Consider the following 27,387-nt stretch of genomic DNA (forward strand, 5'->3'; position numbering starts at 1 on the left):
CCACTGGGTGGCGGCCGTTTCTACCTCCTCTCCCTCATCCAATGTCAAGAATGGCTATGCATCGGTAAGGTCTGGGAATGGATGGGAAAATAATTCCTCTGACTCAAGTGGAGGGGCTATGGTAGTGGTGGTGGTGGATTTGGGGGTGCACGCAGCAGAGAGTGAGGAGGGTGCAGATACAGAGGATGAGGAGGGTGTAGAAGCGGAAGGCTGAGTGAGTCACTCAACCAACTCTGGTGCGCCCTTTGAAGTAATCGTACGTGCCTTCTCCAACTTTCCACTTAGGCTCTGGCCTGGTGCACCTGCCCGACCCCTACCACCCCTGTGGAATGGCCTGCTTCTTCTTCCGTCTGTCATTTTCAAAATAACCCTGTGCCTAAGTCCCTAGAGAAGATCAGTATTTGTGGAAGCAGGTTTCTTGCAGTCCTCAATCAATATTTGGTGGAAACAGGTATATCAAACCCCTTAATCAGTATTTTGCTGAAGCAGGTATATCAAAGACATCAATCAATATTTAGTGGAAACAGGTATATCAAAACCCCTTAATCAGTATATTGTGGAAGCAGGTATATCGCATGCCTCAATCAATATTTGGTGGAAACAGGTATATCGAACCCCTTAATCAGTATTTTGTGGAAGCAGATATATCAAACCCTTGATTTTTTATTTTTTTTGCCACAACAGTTATATGACACCACCCTGTTTATTTGGGGAAACAGGTATATCACAGCCCTCAATCAGTATTTTGTGGAAGAAGGTATATCACACCCCACAATCAGGTTTTTTGGGGGGCAACAGGTATATCACACCCATTGAAAATAGTTGTTCCAATAGCGATTGTCCCTCTATATAGCTGCGGTATCGCAGCAGAACCGCACATAACTGCTGCACAATACAAATGCACAATAATATAATTTCTATGTTAGAAAGTATATTATAAGTATATCATACTCCTCAGTATGTCACACCTATCAATAGCACACCTATTCCAGTCCGTAAAAGGACTTTTGTGGCCCTATTAGCTAGCGTTTGATGTCCCTAACAGCCTGTCCCTGCTCCACAAAGCAACCTCTCCCTACGCTGGCAAAACACAAAATGTAAAATGGCTGCCAGATCGTGTTCTTTTTTTGGGTGGGGGTGTGTCCATGTGCTGAAACATCTCAATTGGCTGTCCTGTCCCACCTGATGGACGTGTGATGGGTCAAAGTTCGGCGTAATGCAAAAGAATATGGCGCCGGCATACATCACAATATGTTCGCATGTTTGTCGAATCACGAATGTGCAAAATTCCCTGCAAAACGACCGCCGGGCGAACCACAAGGGCATCTCTACTATTTTTAAGGCTAGCAGGATACTACTATATTTACTAGCATATATTACCACTCTTCAAAGCTTTGCTTCAGCCTCATCTGGAATATTTAAATCAGTTCTGGGCACCAGTCCATAGAAAGGATGCCCTTGAGTTGGAAAAAGTGCAAAAAGTGACTAAACTGAGGGTATTAGTTATGAGGAAAGATTAAAATAATTAAATGTAAGGTGTATAAAGAGGGGGGGCATGATTAACATATAAGTATGTAAATGGCCCAAACATGGTGAAAAAGCTGCTCCACGTATATTTTGCTCAGAAGACAAGGGGGGCACTGGCTCCATCATAGTCTTTTTAAATAGGCTACCTCAGGATGTAGTAGTGGTAGGAACAGTGGATGGTTTAGAAAAAAAAAGGCTTACATGAGTTCCTAAAACTACGGTAAATTACATTAATGCTAATTAAAATGTGTAGAAGTCCGGTTCTCACTCCCCTTTCCTAAAATTCACAGCATCACCCTTCTCTTGATGGAACTTGATGGACTTATGTTTTCAACCGTACTAGGAGGAGAATGTATTCCTAATACAACATCTGGTGGAACATGGCACATTTTTTGTGTGGTAGATTTCATGTGAAAAAGTATGGAGGTACAGGAGTGCCTTATTCTTCTACGATACATAGTCATACACTCCATTTTGCCCCAATGTGTTACAGAATTCTTGTGTATTTTGCTTAGTAAATCTCCATTTAGTTTTTTCTGCCTACCCACTGTACATTCATTTATGCTGTACAGACAGGAGATAATACTTATTTTTGTTGTAATGGGGGCCATTTATGTTTTCCACCAGCACGTGTTACCTACAGTATGCAGGAGGACAAAATAATCAGGGAACACAGAGCAGGATATTAAAAGACCACATGTCAGGGTCCTGTATTTCCAGGGGGAAATACTCTTTAAGCATATGAAACCTCACAGATTAACAATGCAACCTCTCTTCTCCAAGGGTAACACATACAGAGGAAATGTGTCCCCTGGTAGTCAATCATTTGTAAATCTATTATTTTCTGTCATTGAATGGAAATCCATCTACTTGTGAATATTGGAACGTATGCTGACCCATAGAAGCAATTTGTCTTCTAGCTATGATTTGCCTTTAGTTGAATGCATAAACAATGCATTGATTTTCTTCAATGTCATTTTCTTCACTGCCCTGCTCAGAACAGATAACTGCTTTTTTCGTGATCCTTTTACACAATGAGAATATTAGAAAGAACTACATGTGAAATAATGATTTCCCTGTAAATCTCAGCAGTGAGGGGGTTAGTATGCTTGTATGGCTGTATTATGATGTAGTCAGCTTAAAATGCAGAAGGGGCGATTCAGCTGTGGGATTTGAATAGATTAATTTGCCCATGCAGCAACTAAGCAGCTGTTGTTCAGTAGAATCTCAAAGACTTGTGTTCAGAGTTGATTCAATGATTCAGGGCCATGGTCTCCCTACAGTATGATGCACTGTGTGGCAGGTTACATAGAGCCTAGGTGGTATAAAGTACAAGACAATTTGTCATAGAGTGGCACGTCAGCACTGTCCAGGTTTCTGCTAATAGATTCAGCGATTAGAGAGATTTAATGTATTAAACATATAATTGATAAAAAGCCATGCCGTTCGTTTTACAATGTGTGTTAACGTCCAACATCATTACCAGCGATATGAAGTAGGTGCCAAGCACCAGCAATGATTTATGCATATAAGATCCTTCAAACGTCTATGCTTGGTTGATTTTCAAATAACCTTTAGGAGTATGAGCTAAGAAACAAAAAAAAAAAAACTGCCATAGACCGCACAATGTTATATTCAATATATTATTTATTGACTTATGTATATTTAGCTTTCCCAGTTGTAAGAATTCAAAGATAGATGAATACTGAGTGATGGATGGAAAAGACAATCTGTTTAGTCATGTATAGAGGCCACAAACCAAGCCAGTAGGAGTAAATGGATTAAACGTGGATGCACATACAGTATAAAGATTCTACTGTATAAAAATATGCAGCTTAAACTGATTTAAGCATAGCAAAAATTATAACATTACAGATATTATTTGTACAGTAAAGAGCTATTCCATGAAATATGCCTATTTTTGCTTATGAATGCATGTACTTCTTTCATTTAAAAGTCATGATTTTATTTTTATTTTCTTATTATTATTATTATTTGCTTCCTAATAGAAAATTAAGCAATTTTCTAAATAGTTTTCATTCAATAACTTCTACCATTGTGCTGCTGTAGAATCTGTGTGACTCCTTCACATAGCTGGCTGTCTTGCTGTTTCACACACATGTAGATCAGCTGGCACACAACTCCTGGCTATGTCAGCTCTCCTCTTCTCTTTTTTCAGTGTTAGAGATAGCAGCAAAGAGTGTGAGGTGGTTGTGCATTCAGATTTGAATTTTAAGAGAGAAGAAATCCAAATGACCCGAGCTTTCAATAAGGGCAAGTATGTATCATAGCTTAGAAACAGAGAGGAGCATATACATGGCAAGTTCTGTGGGGAAATCACACAAGAAATCTCTCATTGCTTTTTTGTAGAACTCACTATAGGAGTTATGCTGTGCTTGTATATGTGAGCTACTGAAGCAGCATCCTGGACACATAGATACGACATCCAGCATGCATTACCAGGAGGGACATTCCCGTGTAAGAGACGTTTGAAATTAATAAAGCAACAAAGTAACCACTAACATATAAAAAATAACTTTTTAATGTCAAAATTCATAGGCGTTAAGGGAGTAATGGCACCTTAGACATTTATGGCATATTCACTATAAGTTTTTATAAATGTCTGATAGACTTGGGTCCCACCTCTGGCACTTACACCTATGCAGAGAATGTGGGTCGCTTAATGCCTATATGTTTGGTGAAGTGGCAATCATATGTGTGTGGGAGGTAGACCTGAAATGAATACTTACTCTTGAGCACTGCATCAACTTTAAATTTTTAGTACAATTAAAGGGGTTATCCGAGACTATAAAAAGCTCCCCCATAAGCCTGGCCCCTCACATTGAATATACTTGCCCCAATCCCCACTCCACTCCTGGTCCCCGAACTGCCACTGCTTCTCCCCGTGCGTAGATAAAAACATCCAGTGTTGAGGGGGGGGGGGCAGGCGATCGTTGGGGACACTAGGGAGGCCCGTCCCCGTCCCCTCCTGCCATTGGCTGCTCCCCCCGACACCGGATGTTTTCATCCGCGCACAGGGTGAAGCAGCAGCAGCTGTGTGGGGACCAGGAGCACTGCAGGGAGCGGGCTAAGTATATTCAATGTGAGGGGCCCGGCATATGGAGGGGCTTTTTATAGTTACGTATAACCCCTTTAAGGTTTAATTATTGTGTGCTGTGTAGTTTCCATGCAGCTTTTATGCACATCAAAAGGGTATTCCCACCTCACACATTTTCTATTGCGCCTATTAATTGATACATATTAAGTATACATTCTGCAGCATTAGGGCATATACATACCATTGTGTTTTATACAGATATGATTACAGCTAGGGTTGAGCAAACCCGAACTTCATACCAAACTTTGCGAGTTCGGGTACCCGAACCCGTACTTTTTCATTGAAGTTCAGGTTCGGGTGATTTTATTATTTTCCATGTTATAATGGAAAATAATAGCATTCTTAAGACAGAATGCTAAATAAAATGCCCATTGAGGGGTTAAAAATAATTTTAAAAAACTCACCTCATTCACTTGATCACGCTGCCGGAATCCTCTACTTTCTTCTTTCTGCAGGACCTGCAAAAGGACCTGCAATGACATCACCGCGCTCACCACATGGAGAGCGCGGTGACGTCATCGCAGGTCCTGATGAATGAAGATAGAGGGACCTGTGGTGACGTCAATGCTCTCACCATGTCATCGCAGGTCCTGCAGAAAGAAGAGGATAACGGCTGCACGATCAAGTGGATGAGGTGAGATTTTTTTATATTTTGTCTTAAAGGGAACCTGTCACCGGGATTTTGTGTATAGAGCTGAGGACATGGGTTGCTAGATGGCCGCTAGCACATCCGCAATATCCAGTCCCCATAGCTCTCTGTGCTTTTATTGTGTAAAAAAAAGGATTTGATAAATACTCAAATTAACCTGAGATGAGTCCTGTCCCTGATTCATCTCACGTACAGGACTCATCTCAGGTTAATTTTCATATGTATCAAATTAGTTTTTTATGCAATAAAAGCACACAGAGCTAAGGGGACTGGGTATTGCGGATGTGCTAGCGGTCATCTAGCAACCCATGTCCTCAGCTCTATACACAAAATTATGGTGACAGGTTCCCTTTAACCATCTCAGCTCCCCTAGCTTAAACACCCTTAATGACCAGACCACTTTTTACAATTCTGCACTACACTACTTTCACGGTTTATTGCTCGGTCATACAACTTACCACTCAAATGAATTTTACCTCCTTTTCTTCTCACTAATAGAGCTTTCATTTAGTGGTATTTCATTGCTGCTGACATTTTTACTTTTTTGTTATTAATCGAAATTTACCAAAAAATTTCCCAAAAAATGACATTTTTCATTTTAGTTGTAATTTTTTTTTTAAACTACATTTCTATATAAATTTTTCTCTACATTGATTGTTCTACATGTCTTTGATTAAAAAAAATGTTTGGGTAAAAAATTTTGAAGCAGCTCTGACTTTCTGAGCTCCTGTCATGTTTCCTGAGGTTCTACAATGTCCAGACAGTAGAAAAACCACGCAAATAACCCCATTTCGGAAAGTAGACACCCTAAGGTATTCGCTGATAGGCATAGTGAGTTCATAGAACTTTTTATTTTTTGTCACAAGTTAGCGGAAAATGATGATTTTTTTTTTCTTACAAAGTCTCATATTCCACTAACTTGTGACAAAAAATTAAAACTTCCATGAACTCACTATACCCATTACAAAATACCTTGGGGTGTCTTCTTTCCAAAATGGGGTCACTTGTGGGGTAGTTATACTGCCCTGGCATTTTAGGGGCCCTAATGCGTGAGAAGTAGTTTGAAATTCAAATGTGTACTCAGGAGAAGTTGGGCAATACCACATGTGTGACACTTTTTTGTAGCCTAGGTGGGCAAAGGGGCGCAAATTCTAAAGAGCACCTTTAGGATTTCATAGGGCATTTTTTACACATTTTTATTTCAAACTACTTCTCACGCATTAGGGCCCCTAAAATGCCAGGGCAGTATAACTACCCAAGTGACCCCATTTTGGAAAGCAGACGCCACAAGGTATTTTGTGATGGGCATAGTGAGTTCATGGAAGTTTTTATTTTTGTCACAAGTTAGTGGAATATGAGACTTTATAAGAAAAAATAAAATAAAAAAATCATAATTTTCCGCTAACTTGTGACAAAAAATAAAAAATTCTAGGAACTCGCCATGCCCCTTATGGAATACTTTGGGGTGTCTTCTTTCCAAAATGGGGTCACTTGTGGGGTAGTTATACTGCCCTGGCATTTTAGGGGCCCTGAGAAGTAGTTTGAAATCAAAATGTGTAAAAAATGCCCTGTGAAATCCTAAAGGTGCTCTTTGGAGTTTGGGCCCCGTTGCCCACCTACGCTGCAAAAAAGTGTCACACATGTGGTATCGCCGTACTCAGGAGAAGTTGGGCAATGTGTTTTGGGGTGTCTTTTTACATATACCCATGCTGGGTGAGAGAAATATCTCTCTAAAAGACCATTTTCCCCATTTTTTTATACAAAGTTGGCATTTGACAGAGATATTTATCTCACCCAGCATGGGTATATGTAAAAAGACACCCCAAAACACATTGCCCAACTTCTCCTGAGTACGTCGATACCACATGTCTTTTTACATATACCCATGCTGGGTGAGAGAAATATCTCTCTAAAAGACACTTTTTCCCATTTTTTTATACAAAGTTGGCATTTGACAGAAATATTAATCTCACCCAGCATGGGTATATGTAAAAAGACACCCCAAAACACATTGCCCTACTTCTCCTGAGTACGGAAATACCACATGTGTGACACTTTTTTGCAGCCTAGGTGGGCAAAGGGGCCCAAATTCCTTTTATGAGGCAATTTTTTGACATTTGGATTCCAGACTTCTTCTCACGCTTTAGGGCCCCTAAAATGCCAGGGCAGTATAAGTACCCCACATGTGACCGCATTTTGGAAAGAAAACACCCCAAGGTATTCCATGAGGGGCATGGCGAGTTCATAGAAGATTTTATTTTTTGGTACAAGTTAGCGGAAATTTATTTATTTTTTTCTCACAAAGTCTCCCTTTCCGCTAACTTGGGACAAAAATGTCAATCTTTCATGGACTCAATATGCATCTCAGTGAATACCTTGAGGTGTCTTCTTTCCAAAATGGGGTCATTTGTGGGGTGTTTGTACTGCCCTGGCATTTGAGGGTCTCCGCAATCATTACATGTATGTCCAGCATTAGGAGTTTCTGCTATTTATTGAGCATACGGGTAATGATATTTTTTTTTTTCCGTTCAGCCTCTGGGCTGAAAGAAAAAATGAACGGCACAGATTTATTCATTCGCATCGATCAATGTGGATGAAAAAATGTCTGCCAAAAAAAAAAAGGAGGGGAAAGGCGTCTGCCAGGACATAAGAGCTCCGCCCAACATCCAAACCCACTTAGCTCGTATGCCCTGGCAAACCCGATTTCTCCATTCACATCAATCGATGTGGATGAATAAATCATTGCCAGGATTTTTTGATTTTTTTTTATATACAAAGTGTTTGCCAAAGCATTTGAACACCGCCGCCCCCTCAGCTCATAAGCCTCGGCAAACATATCTTTTTTACTGCAGAGGAGAAATCTCGTCTTGCAGCGTTGCATACACCGACTTTTGTGTAATCTGACAGCAGCGCATTGCTTCTGTCAGAATGCACATCAGTGCTGCAGCTGGTCGATCGGTTGATCCACCTAGAAGGTAAAAAAAACTAAACAAAAAAGAAAAAAAAAGGCCGCAACGCAATAAATTTATTAACATTATATAACATTTGAACGGAACATTAACTTTTATAAACTTGAACTTTTTGAACAGAACATTAACTTTTTTGCTTACCAGTGATTTATTTTTATTTTTTTACCTTTTATAGGACAAACCTCTCCTTCCCCATGGGACAATGTGCAAAGCGCAAATCGCCCAGAGATGTGGCGAAGTACATTATGCACTTTGTCCCAGGTGAAAGGAGAGGTTTGCAGCAGCTGTGAGTGAAAGGGCCATAATAGCCCTGTGTGCCTGTCCTGTGAGATGCAATCCCTATGCTAAGTGTACCTGTGTGTGGTACTTCCGGAAACACTCCCCTAAGCATAGGGCAGGGTGGTCAGGACAGTCAGGACAGAAATAGCGGGTGTCACGCCTTATTCCACTCCTGCTACAGACACGACATCTTTTTCGGGTGGCGGTTAGTTTGAGGTACCAGAAACGACATTGGGGAAATGTCGCTAGTGTAGATGGCTCACTACACTGGTGGATGGGGCCACGGAACCTCCTGGATACAGGAGTTTCTCGATGATCTCTTTCTGAAATTTGAGGAAGGATCCTGATCTCCCAGCCTTACTGTAGAGAACAAAACTATTATACAGTTCCAATTGAATTAAATATACAGACACCTTCTTATACCAGCGTCTGGTTCTGCGGGAAAGTAAATAGTGAGCCAACATCTGGTCATTGAAGTCCACCCCTCCCACGAGCAAATTATAGTCGTGGACTAAGAGGGGCTTTTCAATGACTCCGGTTGCTTTTCAATTTGGATTGTCGTGTCTGCGTGAATGGAGAAGAACATGTAAACGTCACGCTTGTCTCTCCATTTCACCGCAAGCAGTTCTTCATTACACAAGGCAGCCCTCTCCCCCCTTGCAAGACGGGTTGTAACGAGCCGTTGGGGGAAGCCCCGGCGACTAGGTCGTGCGGTGCCACAGCAGCCAATCTGTTCTAGAAACAAATGCCTGAAAAGGGCCACACTTGTGTAGAAATTGTCCACATAAAGATGGTACCCCTTGCCAAATAAGGGTGACACCAAGTCCCAGACTGTCTTCCCACTGCTCCCCAGGTAGTCAGGGCAACCGACCGGCTCTAGGGTCTGATCTTTACCCTCATAGACCCCGAAATTTGTGGGTATAGCCTGTGGCCCTTTCACAGAGCTTATACAATTTGACCCCATACCGTGCACGCTTGCTTGGGATGTACTGTTTGAAGCCAAGGCACCCGGTAAAATGTATAAGGGACTTGTCTATGCAGATGTTTTGCTCAGGGGTATACAAATCTGCAAATTTGGTGTTAAGGTGGTCTATGAGGGGCCGAATTCTGTGGAGCCGGTTAAAAGCTGGGTGGCCTCTAGGACGAGAGGTGCTGTTGTCACTAAAGTGCAGGAAACGCAGGTTGGTCTCAAATCGTGTCCTGGACATGGCAGCAGAGAACATGGGCATGTGATGAATTGGGTTCGTGGACCAATATGACCTCAATTCATGCTTTTTGGTTATGTTGAGGAAAAGGCCAAGAAAAATGTTTAATTCGGAAACTTGGACGGGTTTCCACCCGAAAGACTGGGCATAAAAGCTTCCCGGGTTGGCGGCTATAAATTGAGTGGCATACTGATTTGTTTCTGCCACAACTAAGTCCAAGAGCTCCGCAGTCAAGAACAGCTAAAAAAAAACAGTGCCGAACCGATCTGAGCTGTCTCAACCCGAACTCCAGACTGGGCAGTGAAAGGGGGAACTATTGGTGCGGCTGAAGTTGGGGGCTGCCAATCAGGGTTTGCCAGAACCTCAGGGACTCTAGGGGCTCTATGGGCCTGTCTGTGCGGTGGCTGCGACTGGGGAACTACTGCACATGCCACCGTACCAGCTTCAACTGCCATTCTGGTGCTCGCCGCTTCACCATGTTGTTTGGCAGTGTTGGTACTAGGTCCAGGATGGGCTGCGCTGCTGGTGTAGGCCTCACCACGTAATCCGACAGCGCCAGCCCCACTCTGCTGCCCTTGAAGCGGATCCTGAGCAACCTGTGGTCTATCAACACTGGGCCGGGTACGCCTGGTGGTATCAGGGACCTCAACCTCCTCGTCCGAACTTTGGGTCAGACTGCCACTGCTTTCTACAGGTTCATATTCTGACCCGCTAGATTCATCAGATGAGGGTTCCCATTCCTCATCTGACTGGGTCAGAAGCCCGTAGGCCTCTTCAGAAGAATACCCCTTATTTGCCATTTGGTCAACTAAATTTAGGGGGTATTCCCTGAGACTACCCAAGAAAAAAAGCAAGCCTGTCTTACAAATAGGAGGCTAATGAAGTACCGGAAGCCGCTGCGATTGATAAAAAATATCAAAACGGATTTTTTTTTTTATCGCCGCAGCGTCTGTGAAGTGATTGTGCAGTGATCAAAAAAATTATAATTTTTTTGTCACTGCGGCGGGGTGGGCGTGGGTGAACGCACGTGTGGGCGACCGATCAGGCCTGATCGGGCAAACACTGGGTTTTGGGTGGAGGGCGAACTAAGGTGACACTAATACTATTATAGATCTGACTGTGATCAGTTCTGATCACTTACAGATACTATAAAAGTACAAATGCTGATTAGCGATACGCTAATCAGCGAATCAGTGACTGCGGTGCGGTGGGCTGGGCGCTAACCTACGCTAACTGCCTAACAAAGGGGCCTAAACTATCCTAAACCTAACAGTCAATACTAGTGGAAAAAAAAAGTGACAGTTTACACTGATCACTTTTTTCCCTTTCACTAGGTGATTGACAGGGGCGATCAAGGGGTGATCAAGGGGTTAATTGGGGTGATGGGGGGTGATCTGGGGCTATGTGTGGTGTTGGTGTGTACTCACTGTGATCTGTGCTCCTCTGCTGGAACCAACTGACGAAAAGGACCAGCAGAGGAGCACAGAAGCCATTTAACACCTTATATTTATAAATATAAGGTGTTAGATGGCTTGTGATTCATTTTTTTTTTAAATCATCAGCTTGCCAGCGACGATCATTGGCTGGCAGGCTGATGACGAACTTGTCCTCTAACTTTTGCCCGCCCGCTATGCGCATGCGCGGGCCGACTGTGAGTGAAATCTCGCGTCTCGCGAGATGACACGCCAGCACGTCAAGGAGGAACAAAACGACCGCCTCCAGACCGCAATCCTGCGTTAGGCAGTCCAGAGGCTGTTAAGAATGATATTATTTTCCGTTATAACGATGTTATAACGGAAAATAAAGTGAAGTTTGGGTCCCCATCGACTTTAATAGGGTCCGGGTTCGGGGTCAAGTTCGGGTCCCGAACCCGAACTTTGAGTTAAAGTTTGGCTGAACCCGAACTTTCACAGGTTCGCTCATACCTAATTACAGCTAAAAAGGATATTCTGTGCTCACATAATGAGCATGTTTTCCTTGAACTACATTTCTAAATATTTAATCAGAAGTGTAAAATGTCTTTTGGTTGGTTGCCTGAATTGTTTTGCATTAACATTTGGTGCCTACAAAATTAAAATGACCAGGAAAATCAACAGCTGTGTCCTACTTGACTGTTTCTGTGTTTTCGATGAAAACAAACACATTTTCATAATGAGATTTGCATAATGTGATACTGAAAACAAAAGGCACTAAATCATAGCTGGAGTAAATGTAAACACCTCCACGTGAACAATAATCTTACAATACATTTAATTCACTAAAACAGGAGGGTAGCGAGGAAGCACTAAAAACTATAAGGAAAACAATAGAATATGTAAAAAACTAATAAAAGCCACCAAACTAGAGACCGAGAGATTAATTGCCAAAGAGAGCAAAACTAACCCTAAAATGTTCTTCAATTATATAAATGGTAAAAAGTATAAATCTGAAGGTGTAAATTCCTCATTAAAAGTGTCCTGTCTGACACAGGAAGAAATACAACAGCGACTTAAAAAGATCAAAATAGACAAATCGCCAGGGCCAGATGGCATACACCCCCGTATCCTAAGAGAATTAAGTAATGTCATAGCCAGACCCTTATTTCTGATATTTACAGACTCTATACTGACAGGGAGTGTTCCACAGGATTGATGCATAGCAAATGTGGTGCCAATATTCAAAAAGGGTGCAAAAACAGACCCCGGAAACGATAGGCCGGTAAGTTTAACATCTGTTGTGGGTAAACTGTTTGAAGGTTTTCTAAGAGATGCTATCTTGGAGGATCTCAATGAAAACAAGCAAATAACATCATATCAGCATGGCTTCATGAGGGATCGGTCATGTCAAACAAATGTTAATCAGTTTCTATGAGGAGGTAAGTTCTAGACTTGACATCAATAGATGTCGTATATCTGGACTTCGCTAAAGCATTTGACACTGTACCACAAAAAAGGTTAGTATATAAAATGAGAATGCTCGGACTGGGAGAAAATGTCTGTATGTGTGTAAGTAACTGGCTCAATGATAGAAAACAGAGGGTGGTTATTAATGGTACACACTCAGATTGGGTCACTGTCACTAGTAGAGTACCTCAGGGGTCAGAATTGGGCCCTATTCACTTTAACACATTTATTAATGATCTTGTAGAAGGCTTGCACAGTAAAATATAAATTTTTGCAGATGACACTACACTGTGTAAAGTAATTAACACTTAAGAGGACAGTATACTCCTATAGATGGATCTGGATAGATTAGAGGCTTGAGCAGTGAAGTGGCAGATGAGGTTTAAAACTGACAAATGTAAGGTTATGCACATGGGAAGGAATAATGCAAATCACCCGTACATACTAAATGGTAAAACACTGGGTAACACTGACATGGAAAAGGACCTAGGAATTTTAATAAACAGCAAACTAAGCTGCAAAAACCAGTGTCAGGCAGCTGCTGCCAAGGACAATAAGATAATGGGTTGCATCAAAAGGGGTACAGATGCCCGTGATGAGAACATAGTCCTGCCACTTTACAAACCACTAGTCAGACCACACATGGAGTACTGTGTACAGATCTGGGCTACTGTGAACAAGGCAGACATAGCAGAGCTGGAGAGGGTTCAGAGGAGGGCAACTAAAGTAATAACTGGAATGGGGCAACTACAGTACCCTGAAAGATTATCAACAATGGGGTTATTCACTTTAGAAAAAAAGACGACTGAGGGGAGATCTAATTACTAAGTATAAATATATCAGTAGTCAGTATAGAGATCTCGCCCATCATCTATTTATCCTCAGGACTGTGACAAGGGGACATCCTCTGTATCTGGAGGAAAGAAGGTTTGTACACAAACATAGAAGAGGATTCTTTACGGTAAGAGCAGTGAGACTATGGAACTCTCTGCCTGAGGAGGTGGTGATGGTGAGTACAATAAAAAAAATTCAAGAGTGGCTTGGATGAATTTCTGAAGTGTGATAATATTAAAGGCTATAGCTACTAGAGAGGGTTCATTGATCCAGGGAGTTATTCCGATTGCCTTATTGGAGTCGGGAAGGAATTTTTCCCCCCTTAAGTGTGGAAAATTGGCTTGTACCTCACATATTTTTTTTTTGCCTTCCTTTGGATTAACTTGCAGGATTACAGGCCAAACTGAATGGACAAATGTCTTTTTTCGGCCATATATACTATGTTAGTATGTTAAATATACGCACTGTTATCTCTTATATATATAAAAATGAGTTTCTGTCTGTCTGTCTGTTCTTTATGACGACCAAATGACTGGACCGATCTTAACCAAATTTGGCATACAGATACATAAGGTGTCCGGGAAGGTTTTAGACCGTATTCAAAAAGGGTGCAAAAACAGACCCCGGAAACGATAGGCCGGTAAGTTTAACATCTGTTGTGGGTAAACTGTTTGAAGGTTTTCTAAGAGATGCTATCTTGGAGGATCTCAATGAAAACAAGCAAATAACATCATATCAGCATGGCTTCATGAGGGATCGGTCATGTCAAACAAATTTTAATCAGTTTCTATGAGGAGGTAAGTTCTAGACTTGACATCAATAGATGTCGTATATCTGGACTTCGCTAAAGCATTTGACACTGTACCACAAAAAAGGTTAGTATATAAAATGAGAATGCTCGGACTGGGAGAAAATGTCTGTATGTGTGTAAGTAACTGGCTCAATGATAGAAAACAGAGGGTGGTTATTAATGGTACACACTTAGATTGGGTCACTGTCACTAGTAGAGTACCTCAGTGGTCAGAATTGGGCCCTATTCACTTTAACACATTTATTAATGATCTTGTAGAAGGCTTGCACAGTAAAATATAAATTTTTGCAGATGACACTACACTGTGTAAAGTAATTAACACTTAAGAGGACAGTATACTCCTATAGATGGATCTGGATAGATTAGAGGCTTGAGCAGTGAAGTGGCAGATGAGGTTTAAAACTGACAAATGTAAGGTTATGCACATAGGAAGGAATAATGCAAATCACCCGTACATACTAAATGGTAAAACACTGGGTAACACTGACATGGAAAAGGACCTAGGAATTTTAATAAACAGCAAACTAAGCTGCAAAAACCAGTGTCAGGCAGCTGTTTAAGAGCCATAGTTTTTTCAGTTTTTGGGCGATTATCTTGGGTAGGGTATGATTTTTGCGGGATGAGATGACGGTTTGATTGGTACTATTTTGGCGTACATGCGACTTTTTTATCACTTTTATTACCTTTTTTGGGAAGTAAGGTGGGCAAAATTTATATTTTATCATAGTTTTTATTTTTTTATTTTTATGGAGTTCACCGTGCGGGGAAAGTAACATGACCGTTTTATAGATCAGGTCGTTACGGACGCGGCGATACCTAATATGTGTAGTGTATTTTTTATTTTATTTTTTTATTCAGTGATAAATGTTTTTTTTTATCTTTACTTTTTTCACTTTTTTTTACTTTTTTTTGACCCAGACCCAATTGGTTCTTGAAGATCCAGTGGGTCTGATGTCTGTATAATACAGTACAGTACACTATATAGTGTATTGTACTGTATTTTACTTACACTTTGTCTGAACAGATCTTTGCCTTTAGCACAGATCTGTTCAGCACCATGGACAGCAGGATGCCTGAGAAGGCGGCCTGTTGCCATGGGAACCTTCCCCGTCTGCCACAACTTCGCAGACGGGGAAGGGTAAGGATGGGGGCTGTCTGGGGGCTCTCTCCCTCTCCATCGGGGGGCTGCAAAGGCACAGCAGCCCCCCCGATGGGAGAGGGAGGGAGCTCCCTGACCCTGACAGTTAACCTTCTCCATACAGCGGTCTGTACAGACCGCGGTATGGAAAGGGTTAAACGGCTGACATCTGCACAGATGTCAGCTGTTTATACCAGAGTGTCAGCAATGTGCTGACTCTCTGGTATAACCACTGGCCACCAACCACTGTTAAAGGGGTGGCCACTGTGAAAGTCACTTTTAAAGAGACGGCCACTGTGCCACTGTGAAAGTCACTGTTAAAGGGGCGTTCACTGTGAAAGTCACTGTTGAAGGGGCAGTCACTGCGAAAGGGGCAGTCACTGTAAAAGTCACTGTTAAAGGGGCAGTCACTGTGAAAGTCACTTTTAAAGGGGTGGGCACTGTGGAGGTCTCTGTTAAAGGGACGGACACTATTAAGGTCACTGTTAAAGGGATGTTCAATGCTAAAGGGGCGGTCACTGTTAAAGGGGCAAGCACTGTGGAGGTCACTGTTAAAGGGGCAGGCACTGTTAAATGGATGGGCACTGTGAAGGTCATTGTTAAAGGGGCAGGCACTGTGGGGATCACTGTTAAAGGGGCAGGCACTGTGGAGGTCCCTGTTAATGGGGTGTAAATTGTAGAGGTCACTGTTAAAGGGGCAGACACTGTGTAGGTCACTGTTAAAGATGCAGTCATTGTTAAAGAGGCGGCCACTGTGGAGTTCACTGTGAAAGGGGCGGGCACTGTGGAGGTCAATGTTAAAGGGGCGGTCACTGTGGAGGTCATTGTTAAAGGGGCGGGTACTGAGGAGATTACTGTTATGGGCGATACTGTTGATATCTTGTTACGACACACGGAAACATGAAATAAAATAGATGAAATGTACCCGTGCGAAGACAGGTTCTTCTGCTAGTTTGGTATATATTCGTAAACCTTACATTTTTAGATAATTGTTCAAAAAAATCTGTTGACCTATCTTGGTATTAAATGCAAAATATACATGTCAAAAAATTGCAAAGAGTTTGTATCACTGTCACCATCATTATCATACACATGGACACATTTGCTACTAGGCACTGGTGGTCTGGTGCCTATGGTGCCTCCTTGCATGGGGGTGACGCTAGCTGTTAGTAACTAAAATTACATATTTTTATTATTTATAAATTTTTTCATTTTGACCACTCTGCCACTTCCTGCCGGGCTTACTATTAAAATCTGCATCTTTTTCTGGAGGGAGAGGTCAAGAAACAATGCTGCTCATCCTCCCTCTCCTCTGCACTATACCGTTCAGAGCCTGCACACACAGTCACCCTCAATAAGCACCACTTCACCCACAGCAGCAGTACATTTTCTGCCACCAACATGGCCAGAAACTCCAGATGCGAGACCTATGTGACAGGACCCAGCTGCAGCATGTGTGACTTTGCTGTTAGGACATGATGGGTATTGCACTTTAAAAACAAAAGTTTTTGGAGGCAATGAGATGCATAACAGACACATTATTAGGGGTACAAACAGGATGGGGTTGTCAAAGACATCGGTGCTTTAAACTCTGATCAGTATTTTGCTAATTTGTCCAGTTTGGGGATAATCTGCAGACTACTTGGGTGGTATCTGACCACAATTTGATCACTGTATGGTGTAGATATTCACTTACAGTGAGTGGGTTTTAAAGAACAGTAGGAGTTATTTTTCACACTATGTATGTGGTGTTATAACAATACAATTCTCCACTCTGCAAACACAAATAAAGCACAATAATGCCATAGTTATAGAAAATATTCTGGTGCTAATGCTACGCTTATTTTCTGAATTTGAGATTCTTCGCAAATACCTTTTGTAAAAAATTATTTGGGCCCGTCTGCAAAACGTCAAGGCGATCTCTATAAGACGGGAACCTAACATTAAACACTACCTGTTATGTGCCATACTGGCCACCATAAAATTCATTGAGTGCTGGTTCCACATGCATGCTGGGTCCACTCTGCCTTTTACCATTTTTTGTGCCACTGTGGAATCCGCATTCCCTGAATTTTATGGTAAGGTTCCCGCTTTACAGAGATCACCTTGACGCCGGCAGACGGGCCCAAATAATTTTGTACAAAATGTATTTGCCAATAATCTCAAATTTACAAAATAAACATAGCATTAGCACCAGAATATATTCTATAACTATGGCATTATTGTATGTTGTTTGTGTTTGCAGATTGCTGTTGCATTGTGGGTTTTTTTCTTTGTGTTTCTAGCCATGGCGGCATGCACCTGCACCACCTAACTGGCCCCTTTTTTCTTGCAGTTGTACTGAGCTGGAGGTGTGGCTGACTCCAGGTAGTGTTGCACCCCTGACCAGCCTGTCTGCCCTATAGGGTGATTTTAATTTGTGTAAGTATAAAGCTGTAAACTGCTCATTCATTGGAAGCCGTCTGGCACCAGGAGAGGTATAGAGTGGGCTTAGCATGCATGTTGGTACCTGCATTCCCTGGATTTAATGGAGGCCATTATGGCATAAAAAATGGTAAAAGGCAGAGACGACCCAGCATACATTTGGAACCTGCATTCCCTGAATTTTATGGTGGCCAGTATGGCACATAACAGGTAGTATTTAGTGTTAGGTTCCCGTCTTATAGAGATCGCCTTAATGTTTGGCAGACGGGCCCAAATAATTTTGTACAAAATGTATTTGCCAAGAATCTTACATTTTCAAAATAAGCAGTATTAGCATTTTCTATAACTATGACATTATTGTACGTTATTTGTGTTTGCAGAGTGTTGTTGCATTGTGTTCTTTTTCTTTGTGTTTGTAGCCATGGTGGCGTGCACCTGCGCATTGGGATTTGCTGACTGACCCCCCTTTTTCTTGCAGTTATAGCAATACAGTGGTACTATTCATTTACTGATGGTGTTAGATGGTGTGAGGACTCTGCACATGACTATATCTGTTTTGCGGTCCACAAATCACAGATCTGCAAAACACAGATCCCGACCTCGTGCATGCCACAATTTTCAAACTCCTGTAGAAATGTCCTATCCTTGTCCACAAATCGGACAAGAATAGGACATGCTGGCTCTAACTTTTTAGTGGGGCAGAGAACATAAAATCAGATGCAGACAGCATCACAATAAATGCCACAAATTCCTTTTTAATGAATGGCTTGAGGGTATTAACACAACAAAAGCCACAAAACAAATCAAGATATGCTGGATTTCAATGTATTTTTTTTTTTTTTAGTTTTGGAAGCCAAATTCGGAAATGGATTACAAATGAAGGACACATATAAATTGAAGACTGTACCTTTTCTTTTTTATTCACTCCTGTTTTTGGCTTCAAAAATTTCATCAACAAACTGACTGTGAAAACCCAGCATTAAAGTTTTCTGCAATGGCTTATTTATCACATTAACCCTTTCGGCCACAGTGATGTGTAGGTATGTCACAGTGGGAATGTATGGAGCCTTCAGATCGGAGTCCCCACAATGGAATCACGGGGCTCCAATCTGTTACCATGACAGCATGGGGCCTGCCATACCTCAGCAGGGAGTGCATCAAAATCCTATTTACCCTAAGGCCCCTTTCACACGGGCGAGTTTTCCGCGCAGGTGCAATGCGTGAGGTGAACGCATTGCACCCGCACTGAATCCGGACCCATTCATTTCTATAGAGCTGTGCACATTAGTGATGATTTTCACGTATCACTTGTGCGTTGCGTGAAAATCGCAGCATGCTCTATTTTGTACATTTTTCACGCAACGCAGGCCCCATAGAAGTGTGGATGCCCTGCGATTTTCACGCACGGTTGCTAGGAGACGATCGGGATGGAGACCCGATCATTATTATTTTCCCTTATAACATGGTTATAAGGGAAAATAATAGCATTCTTAATACAGAATGCATAGTACAATAGGGCTGAAGGGGTTAAAAAAATAAAATAAAAATTTAACTCACTTTAATCCACTTGATCGCGCAGCCCGGCTTCTCTTCTGTCTTCTTTCTTCAGGACCTGGGTAAAGGACCTGTGATGACGTCACTGCGCTCATCACATGGTCCGTCACATGATCCATCCCCATGGTAAAAAATGCAAAACCAAAAATGGGCCCAGTACTTAATAAGGTTATTTCATGACTAATGTAAAAAATGAAAGTCAGATATCATATAGCACATGACAATCTCTTTCTGGCAAAGCTAGAACCAGCCCTGTACCTCACATGGATCCAGAGATCTCCCCATTCTTTGCTCTGCTAGATTTATATCAAGCTGAAAGCTCAAGGGGAGTGTCTTTTCTGCTGCAGCTAAGGGGTGTGTCCATTCTCTCCCTATCACAGCTCAGAAGACAGTTGAAGAATGGAACTGAGCATGTGCGGCCATCTCAGTGAGCAGGACAAAGAAATAAGAAAAATAACAAACAGCAGGTGGCGCTACACAGACACATTTTATTGAATAAGACAGTGACTGTACAAAAGTAGTCAGATCCAGATCCAGGTGTTGATTTGAAATCTATAGAATATTTTACATATGACAACCCCTTTAATGGGTTAAGGGTCAAGTTAAAATTTGCTATCACCATTATCGCCTATTAACAATAGTACCTATACACAAGTCCCTGGATCCTTTCCCATTTCATCATGTGATAGAATGACATTCGAACAATAGATAGCTCAGGGTTCTAATAGCTGAAATCCTCTAGTGTTGAAGTGGATTCTGTCAGCAACAATGCTCAGGGAAAGTATTTGTCAAATTTACAGCGATCACTTTTAGGCCTCTTTCACGCGAGCATGTTTTTCGTCTGGATGTGATACGTAAAGCAAACACATAACATCCGGACTGAATCCTGACCCATTCATTTTAATAGGTTTTCACGCATTATCTCTGCATTCAGGAAAAATTGCAGCATGTTCTATATTGTGCGTTTTTCATGCAGCTCTGGCTCCATGGAAAGGAACGGGGCATACGTGAAAAACGGAAGGCATCCGGATGCAATGTGCTTTTCACTGATGGTTGCTGGGAGATGTAGATTTTTATTCTTCAGTTTTTCCTCACGCACTTGAAAAACACATGCAATCCGAATACAAACTGGATGCAAAAAATGCACAAACTGAACGCAGTCACAAAAAACAACTGATTCAACTTTCATGCAAAAATATCAGTTTTTCCCTGAACAGATCCTGACACAATCGGTATCGTGTGAATCAGGCCTTACAGGGAAGAATGGGAGCTACTAAAGAGCCCTGAGTAGCTGTATCTCACTGCCCATTACTCTCTGCTTACTGTACTTCATAGCAGCTTTTATTATAGGATAATTTCCAATAGATTAACAATAGTAAAACTTTAGACTTTCCAGCAAAGGTACAAGGTAAATTCATAGAAAATTGAACGTTTGCCATGCATTCTGCGATCGGCAGCAAGCACACTTTATACTTTGGGCATTCTACATTCCAGGCATAACAGTTTTTTCATTGTACAATATTTGGTGCATTCATGCTAATAAAATTTTGTGATCTCCGTCTAGCATTTTATAAACTGACATTTATGAACTGAAATGTAAAAAAGTGTGGAGCTCATATTTTAACAACTGATTTTGTAAATGTGCTGCATCACCTCTATGTCTGCTCTACCTAATTCATACATATAATAGCTTTGTACAGACACTGAAGATCTAGATGGTGCTCAGTGACTCACCTATAACTGAGCAGTAGCAGCTGTGGGGTCCATGAAGATTTGTTAAAGGTTTGTAGAAAAATGTTCTCAGTGTTATAAATATGTGTTATTTTTTCTGATTTATATTTAATTCATGGAGCCATTTTCACTACATTATTAATATGAATGCTGCATGTACAGTATGTGTTAGTAACCTCTCCAGCACTCACTAGCCATACTCCACCGTCCTCCTGGATAAATCTCCCATATATATTTTTGGTTAAAATTGAAGAGCAGTTATCCATTATAACATTATCAAACCAATCCACATGTAACCCCTGCAGGGAAAGCCATGGGTCTAGTAAATGCTGCTGCTACAAGTTACAAGCAGGGATCCCCAGCAGCAGGCATTCATGCTGGTTCTTCTGAGGTGAAGTGGACAACAAATCCAAGAGCACTTGCTCCTCCCTGCAACCTATAGCAGAGAGAACATGGAGAAAGGCTAAGGAAGGGAAAGGGACAGCAGCCATCTTACAGACAGCAGCATGGCCAGGAGATAGAGAGACTGAGAAATCTCCACAGACAGATTTGTGCCCAGCCTCTGTGCAGCCACTACAGCACCGTCCTGACAGCTCCTGTGATTCCAGTGTGAGAGAAGAAAGCTCAGATGCTGCATTAACCCTACAGCCAAGCCTGTATCCTTGAAATATCTTGTTCCCAACTCCACTGCCATCCAAGCTTATGAATGCTACAGCCCCCAGCTGGTTACCATGCATTGGTAGCCCGCTGTGCTAGTGAAACAGTACTGTGAGTCAGTATGACACGCGTTACTGTAAGAATCACTTCACACTTCACTTATTTGGTCAGTTCCGGGGCCAAAACTGACCAAATAACTCAAGTGTGAACCGTCGTCAGCTAATTCCACATACATGTCTACAGAACCTGTTCTATTAAACGCTTATACAAGTAGAGCCCCCCTGACAGAGTGGAAAGGGTGTCAGTAGTAAGTTTGTGTTGACGTCACTGATTATTTTGCCCTTCCTCTGACCTGTCAGAACAATAGCCCACAAAAAACTGATCCTGTCTGTTGAGCATCTACCTTCACTTGGTCAGTATTTGGTCAGTAATTCATCAGTATTGCTAAAGACAAACAAATACAGGAGAGGATCCAAAACAGAGATGAAACTCTGGAATATTTGCAAGCCTTCTGTGTTTTGTACCCACTCCTGCTTTTGGCTACAAATCATAAACCAATTTTGATGCAAAATAGGGACCATGTCATACAGGTCTTACAGCTGCTACATAGACAGGATCCATTGTGCGTCTCATTTTTCCTTCCTTCTGACAGATCCGAAGAAGGGTCAAATGAATGATGATGTCAACCAGGCCAAAAAGGCAAAATAGTGGCCCAGTCATGGAGTGGGGAGGGTAGGAACAGCATGAGAAGTCCACAGAGTGGCCCAGTGGCAGGGTGTTGAGGAGGCAGCAGCATGAGGAGAGCATATTTAAAAGAAGAAAAACTACCACAAGAGGACACAGTTTTAAATTAGAGGGGCAAAGGTTTAAAAGTAATATAAGGAAGTATTACTTTACTGAGAGGGTAGTGGATGCATGGAATAGCCTTCCTGCAGAAGTGGTAGCTGCAAATACAGTGAAGGAGTTTAAGCATGCATGGGATAGGCATAAGGCCATCCTTCATATAAGATAGGGCCGGGGCTATTCATAGGATTCAGATATATTGGGCAGACTAGATGGGCCAAATGGTTCTTATCTGCCGACACATTCTATGTTTCTATGTTTCTATGAGGAGACCACAGAGTGGTCCAGTGACATAGTGTTGAGGTGGCAGCAGCATTAGGAGATTACAGAGTGGCTCACTGAGAGTGTCGAGGTGGCAGCAGCATGAGGAGACCACGGAGTGGTGATGTGGCAGCAGCATGTCAAGACCAGAGAGTGGTGAGGTGGCAGCATCATGAGGAGACCACAGAGTGGTCCAGTGACATAGTGGTGTGGTAGCAGCAGCATGAGGAGACCACAGAGTGGTGATGTGGCAGCAGGAGGCATATTCTTCAATTAATACACCCCATAAATAACTGTAGTACAATGTAACTTCACCGCGGAACAGCAATTAAGACATATTCTTTTTACTATTAATAAACCCCCAAAAAAGTATAACAATCAAAAATCATCGCAGAATGGCTAAAAGGACGTATGTATCTTTCCTATTAAAACACCCTGTAAATGGCTGTGTCACACAGAACTTGCACCCCAATCACAAGCAAGGTTTGCTGGAATTACAGCTGCATCATATAGTGCAAATAACCTAAAAGCAGCAGTATAACTGCAATTTGGACCCCCAGTTACTGCAGCAAGGTGTAATAGAATCCCTCATATTACCCAGGCTGTACACTCCCCTATTGCACGCTGTTCTCCTTTTATAGTGTAGGTGATGTCTCCCTATCTTTTCCCTACACTATGAATAATCTTTCCCTGAACTTAAATCAATTTTTTAGCACATTGAAGTCTTTTCTAGCACTGTTCCTAGCACCTGCTGACATCTCTTCCCTGCACTAAGTATACTGGAAAATGGCTTAATCCAAAATGACTGAGGCTATTCATAGGGCTGTGACATCACAAGGGCTGGCTGGTTGCTGGTTGGCTGCATGCATGGCATTCATGGTGACCCCTTGTTCCCAGAGTTCCATGCTCCATGTACTAACCCATTTCAGGAAAAAATGTGATTCATTACCACAAAGCACGAGGAAATTCGGCTTCGGTGCGAATCACATTTTTCCTGAAATTCAGATCAAATTCCACTTCGTCAACATTGATTCGCTTATCTTTATTCTTCACCATTGTTCGCCCTTTCCCAAATAAATCTGTTGATCAGTTAACTTCTTCTTGGGGTGAATGTGTACTGAGCTGGGTGGGGGTTTCCCAAGTTGACCCCTGTCAGAGGAGGAAGAATCTCCTGCTATCCTATATAGAACTCCAAGCAAGATTTGGGTGGAGGACCTGCACCATAGTGAGGTGAGAACCACCATACACTCTACCTATTCAACTTGCAATAGTATCAAATTGTGTTAAAAATGAAGTAATGACAATTGGAGTACTGTTAGAGCAAGCTTTCATATTATTGCCATGTAATGTACATACCATTGTTGTTTCTGCTATTGATCCAAAGCTGTTAACAAATATGTTGCAGGTGACATTTACTGGAGGTCCTGTAAAAAAAAATATTATGCAATTAAAAAAAATCATAGTATAACATTATAAAATGCATATGAACCATTTTAACCTCTTAAGGACCTTACCATTTTCCACCTTAAGGACCAGGCCATGACTTTATGTGGTAATAACTTTGAAGCACTTTTATTTATCCAAGCCCTGTTGAGATTGTCTTCTCGCGGTCACGCTGGTTAACCCCTTCTACTTCGGGAAAGTTTTCACCTTCCTGCCAAGGCCATTTTTCTCAAATCTGACATGTCACTTTATGTGGTAATAACTTTAAAACCCTTTTACTTATAAAGGCCATTCGGAGATTGTTTTCTTGTCACATATTGTACTTCATGACAGTGGTAAAAATGAGTCAAAAATTGTATTTTTATTTATAAAAAATATCAAATTTACCCAAAATTTTGAAAAATTAGCAAATTTCCAAATTTCAATTTCTCTACTTTAATATTACATAGTAATACCTCCAAAAATAGTAATTACTTTACATTCCCCATATGACTACTTCATGTTTGGATCATTTTGAAAATTATATTTAATTTTTTTTAGGAAGTTAGAAGGCTTAGAAGCAAATCTTACAATTTTTAAGAACATTTCCAAAACCCAATTTTTTCAGGACCAGTTCAGTTATGAAGTCACTTTCTGGGGTTTACATATTAGAAATCACCCCATTTTAGAAACTACACCCCTCAAGCTATTCAAAACTGATTTTACAAATGTTGTTAACCCTTTAAGTGCCTCACGAGAATTAAAGGAATATAGGAATGAAATTTACAAAATTTCACTTTTTTTTAGCAGATTTTAAATTTTAATCTATTTTTTTCTGCAACACATCAAGGGTTAACAGCCAAACCAAACTCAAAATCTATTACCCTGAAACACCCCATGTGTGCTCAAAAGCGAATGTATGGGCGCACAAAAGTCTTCCGAGTGGAAGGAACACCATATGGCTTTGGAGAGCAGACTAAGCTGAAATGGTAATTGGGAGCTATGATGCATATAAAGACACCCCGAGGTGGCCCTACAGTAGAAACTCCCGAAAAGTGACCTCATTCCAGAAACTACACCCCTCAAGGAATATTTCAAGGTGTGTAGTGAGCACTTTGACCCATCAGGCATTTCACAGAATTAGGAAACACTTGGCTGTGAAAATGAAAAATTACTATTATTTTCTGTAAAAAGTTGCTTTACATCAACATTTTTCACTTTCACAAGGGGTAACAGGACAAAATGCACCCCAAATTTTGTTCCCCAATTCCCCCTGAATATGCCAACACCCCATATGCGCTCAAAAAATTATGTATGGCTCACAGCAGGCTTCAGAGTGGAAGGAGCACCATATGGCGTTAGGAGAGAGGATTTAGCTGTAATGGTAATTGGGAGCTATCTTGCAAGTGCAGACACCCTGAGGTGGCCCTACATTGGAAACCCTCAAAAATTGACCCCATTCTGGAAACTACACCCCTCAAGGAATATATCAAGGTTTGTAGTGAGCACTTTGACCCATCAGGCATTTCACAGAATTAGGAAACGCTTGGCTGTGAAAATGAAAAATTACAATTATTTTCTGTAAAAAGTTGCTTTACACCCACATTTTTCACTTTCGCAAGGGGTAACAGGACAAAATGCACCAAACATTTTGTTCCCTATTTCCCCCGAATAAGCCAACATCCCGTATGTGCTAAAAAAAATGATGTATGGCGCACAGCAGGCTTCAGAGTGGAAGGAGCACCATATGGCGTTTGGAGAGAGGATTTAGCTGGAATGGGAGCTATGTCGCATGTGAAGACACCCTGATGTGGCCCTACAGTGGAAACTCCAAAAAAGTGACCCCATTCCGGAAACTAGACCCCTCAAGGAATATTTCAAGGTGTGTAGTGAGCACTTTGACCCATCGGGTGTTTCACAGAATTAGGAAACGCTTGGCTGTAAAAATGAAAAATTACATTTCTTTTCCGGAAAAAGTACCTTTACACCCACATTTTTCACTTTTAAAAGGGGTAACAAGACAAAATGCACCCCACATTTTGTTACCTGTGTTACATTTACAGTAGCATCTTACTGTTACTGAGCTGACTCCTGTCCATCGGTCTTTAGCCCCTGCCCAACATCTACTCACATGAGCAGAGTGCAGGGCAGTCTGTGACCCAGCATGTAAGTTTGGAGGGCAGTGATTTTATTTGTCTAGCTCTTCATTGGTATAGAATCTCAAAATGTAATGTACGAAGGTGAGGGGCTATAAGATAGGCTCTTCGCCAGCCCTGAACTTACTCCTCTGTAGAGAGGCGGTGACTGTAGGTATGATTGGTGGCACAGGCAAGCGCTGCTAGGATGATGTAATCCCGCCTCTTGCCTGTGCTTGCGCGTTCCAGAGGCTGCTTGTGAATTTTTTTTATTAGCTGTTTCAGCACTGGTTGGAGATGCCCTATCTATGTAGAACAGCTCCAAGGCTTCTGTACATTTCCTGACGCTATTGTACACAAACTACCTGCGTAGACACAATATGGCCAGGACAAGAGCTGCTGCACATGCGTGTTTATGCCACAGACACGATTGCCAATGTGCAAACTCGTCCACTGCAGCTGGATGGCAGCGGTGGCCGTAACCCCTGACAATGAGCAATTTATTCTGGGATGTAAAAAAGGGATTGAAGGCAGTAAAGGAGTAAATTTGGAGACATAGAATATGGTAAGTGCCATTTGATGAATTTAGATAACTCCTTTAAAGAGGTTCTCTAGGAATTAAGAAAATTAAAATAGTTAAAGATTATTTTATAATGAATATATTCCCAAATACATTTCATTAGTTATAGTGGCTTGTTTTGTCTGGGGAGCAGTCATCAGGGGGAATAAAATGACCGCCATCCTATTAGTACACACAAAACCTGTCCTAATCAAATTGAATGCAGTTTAATATGATCTTCAGCTGAATCTCTGTAGGAATGGAGCTCATGAGGCAACATGAAGTACAGAGAGGAGGGTGGGGATAATGAGCAGCACTTATATGCAGTCTCCATTACCACATCCCCACATAACCACATAACCACAGTCTGTCCTGTTCATCCTCTGTGT

At 41.7% G+C, this 27,387-nt stretch overlaps 1 protein-coding gene across 1 annotated transcript in view; it reads right to left on the reverse strand.

The window, feature by feature from the left end:
* Positions 1–27,387, reverse strand: part of GLRA3 (glycine receptor alpha 3) — a 296,968-nt gene that overhangs the window by 164,212 nt on the left and 105,369 nt on the right. Inside the window, exon 3 of the mRNA XM_044287265.1 lies at positions 24,239–24,306. Coding sequence (XP_044143200.1) covers positions 24,239–24,306 — 68 coding nt within the window. The remainder of the gene's footprint in view (positions 1–24,238; positions 24,307–27,387) is intronic.

Source organism: Bufo gargarizans, chromosome 1 (assembly GCF_014858855.1).
Source record: "Bufo gargarizans isolate SCDJY-AF-19 chromosome 1, ASM1485885v1, whole genome shotgun sequence".
NCBI classification, from domain to species: domain Eukaryota; kingdom Metazoa; phylum Chordata; class Amphibia; order Anura; family Bufonidae; genus Bufo; species Bufo gargarizans.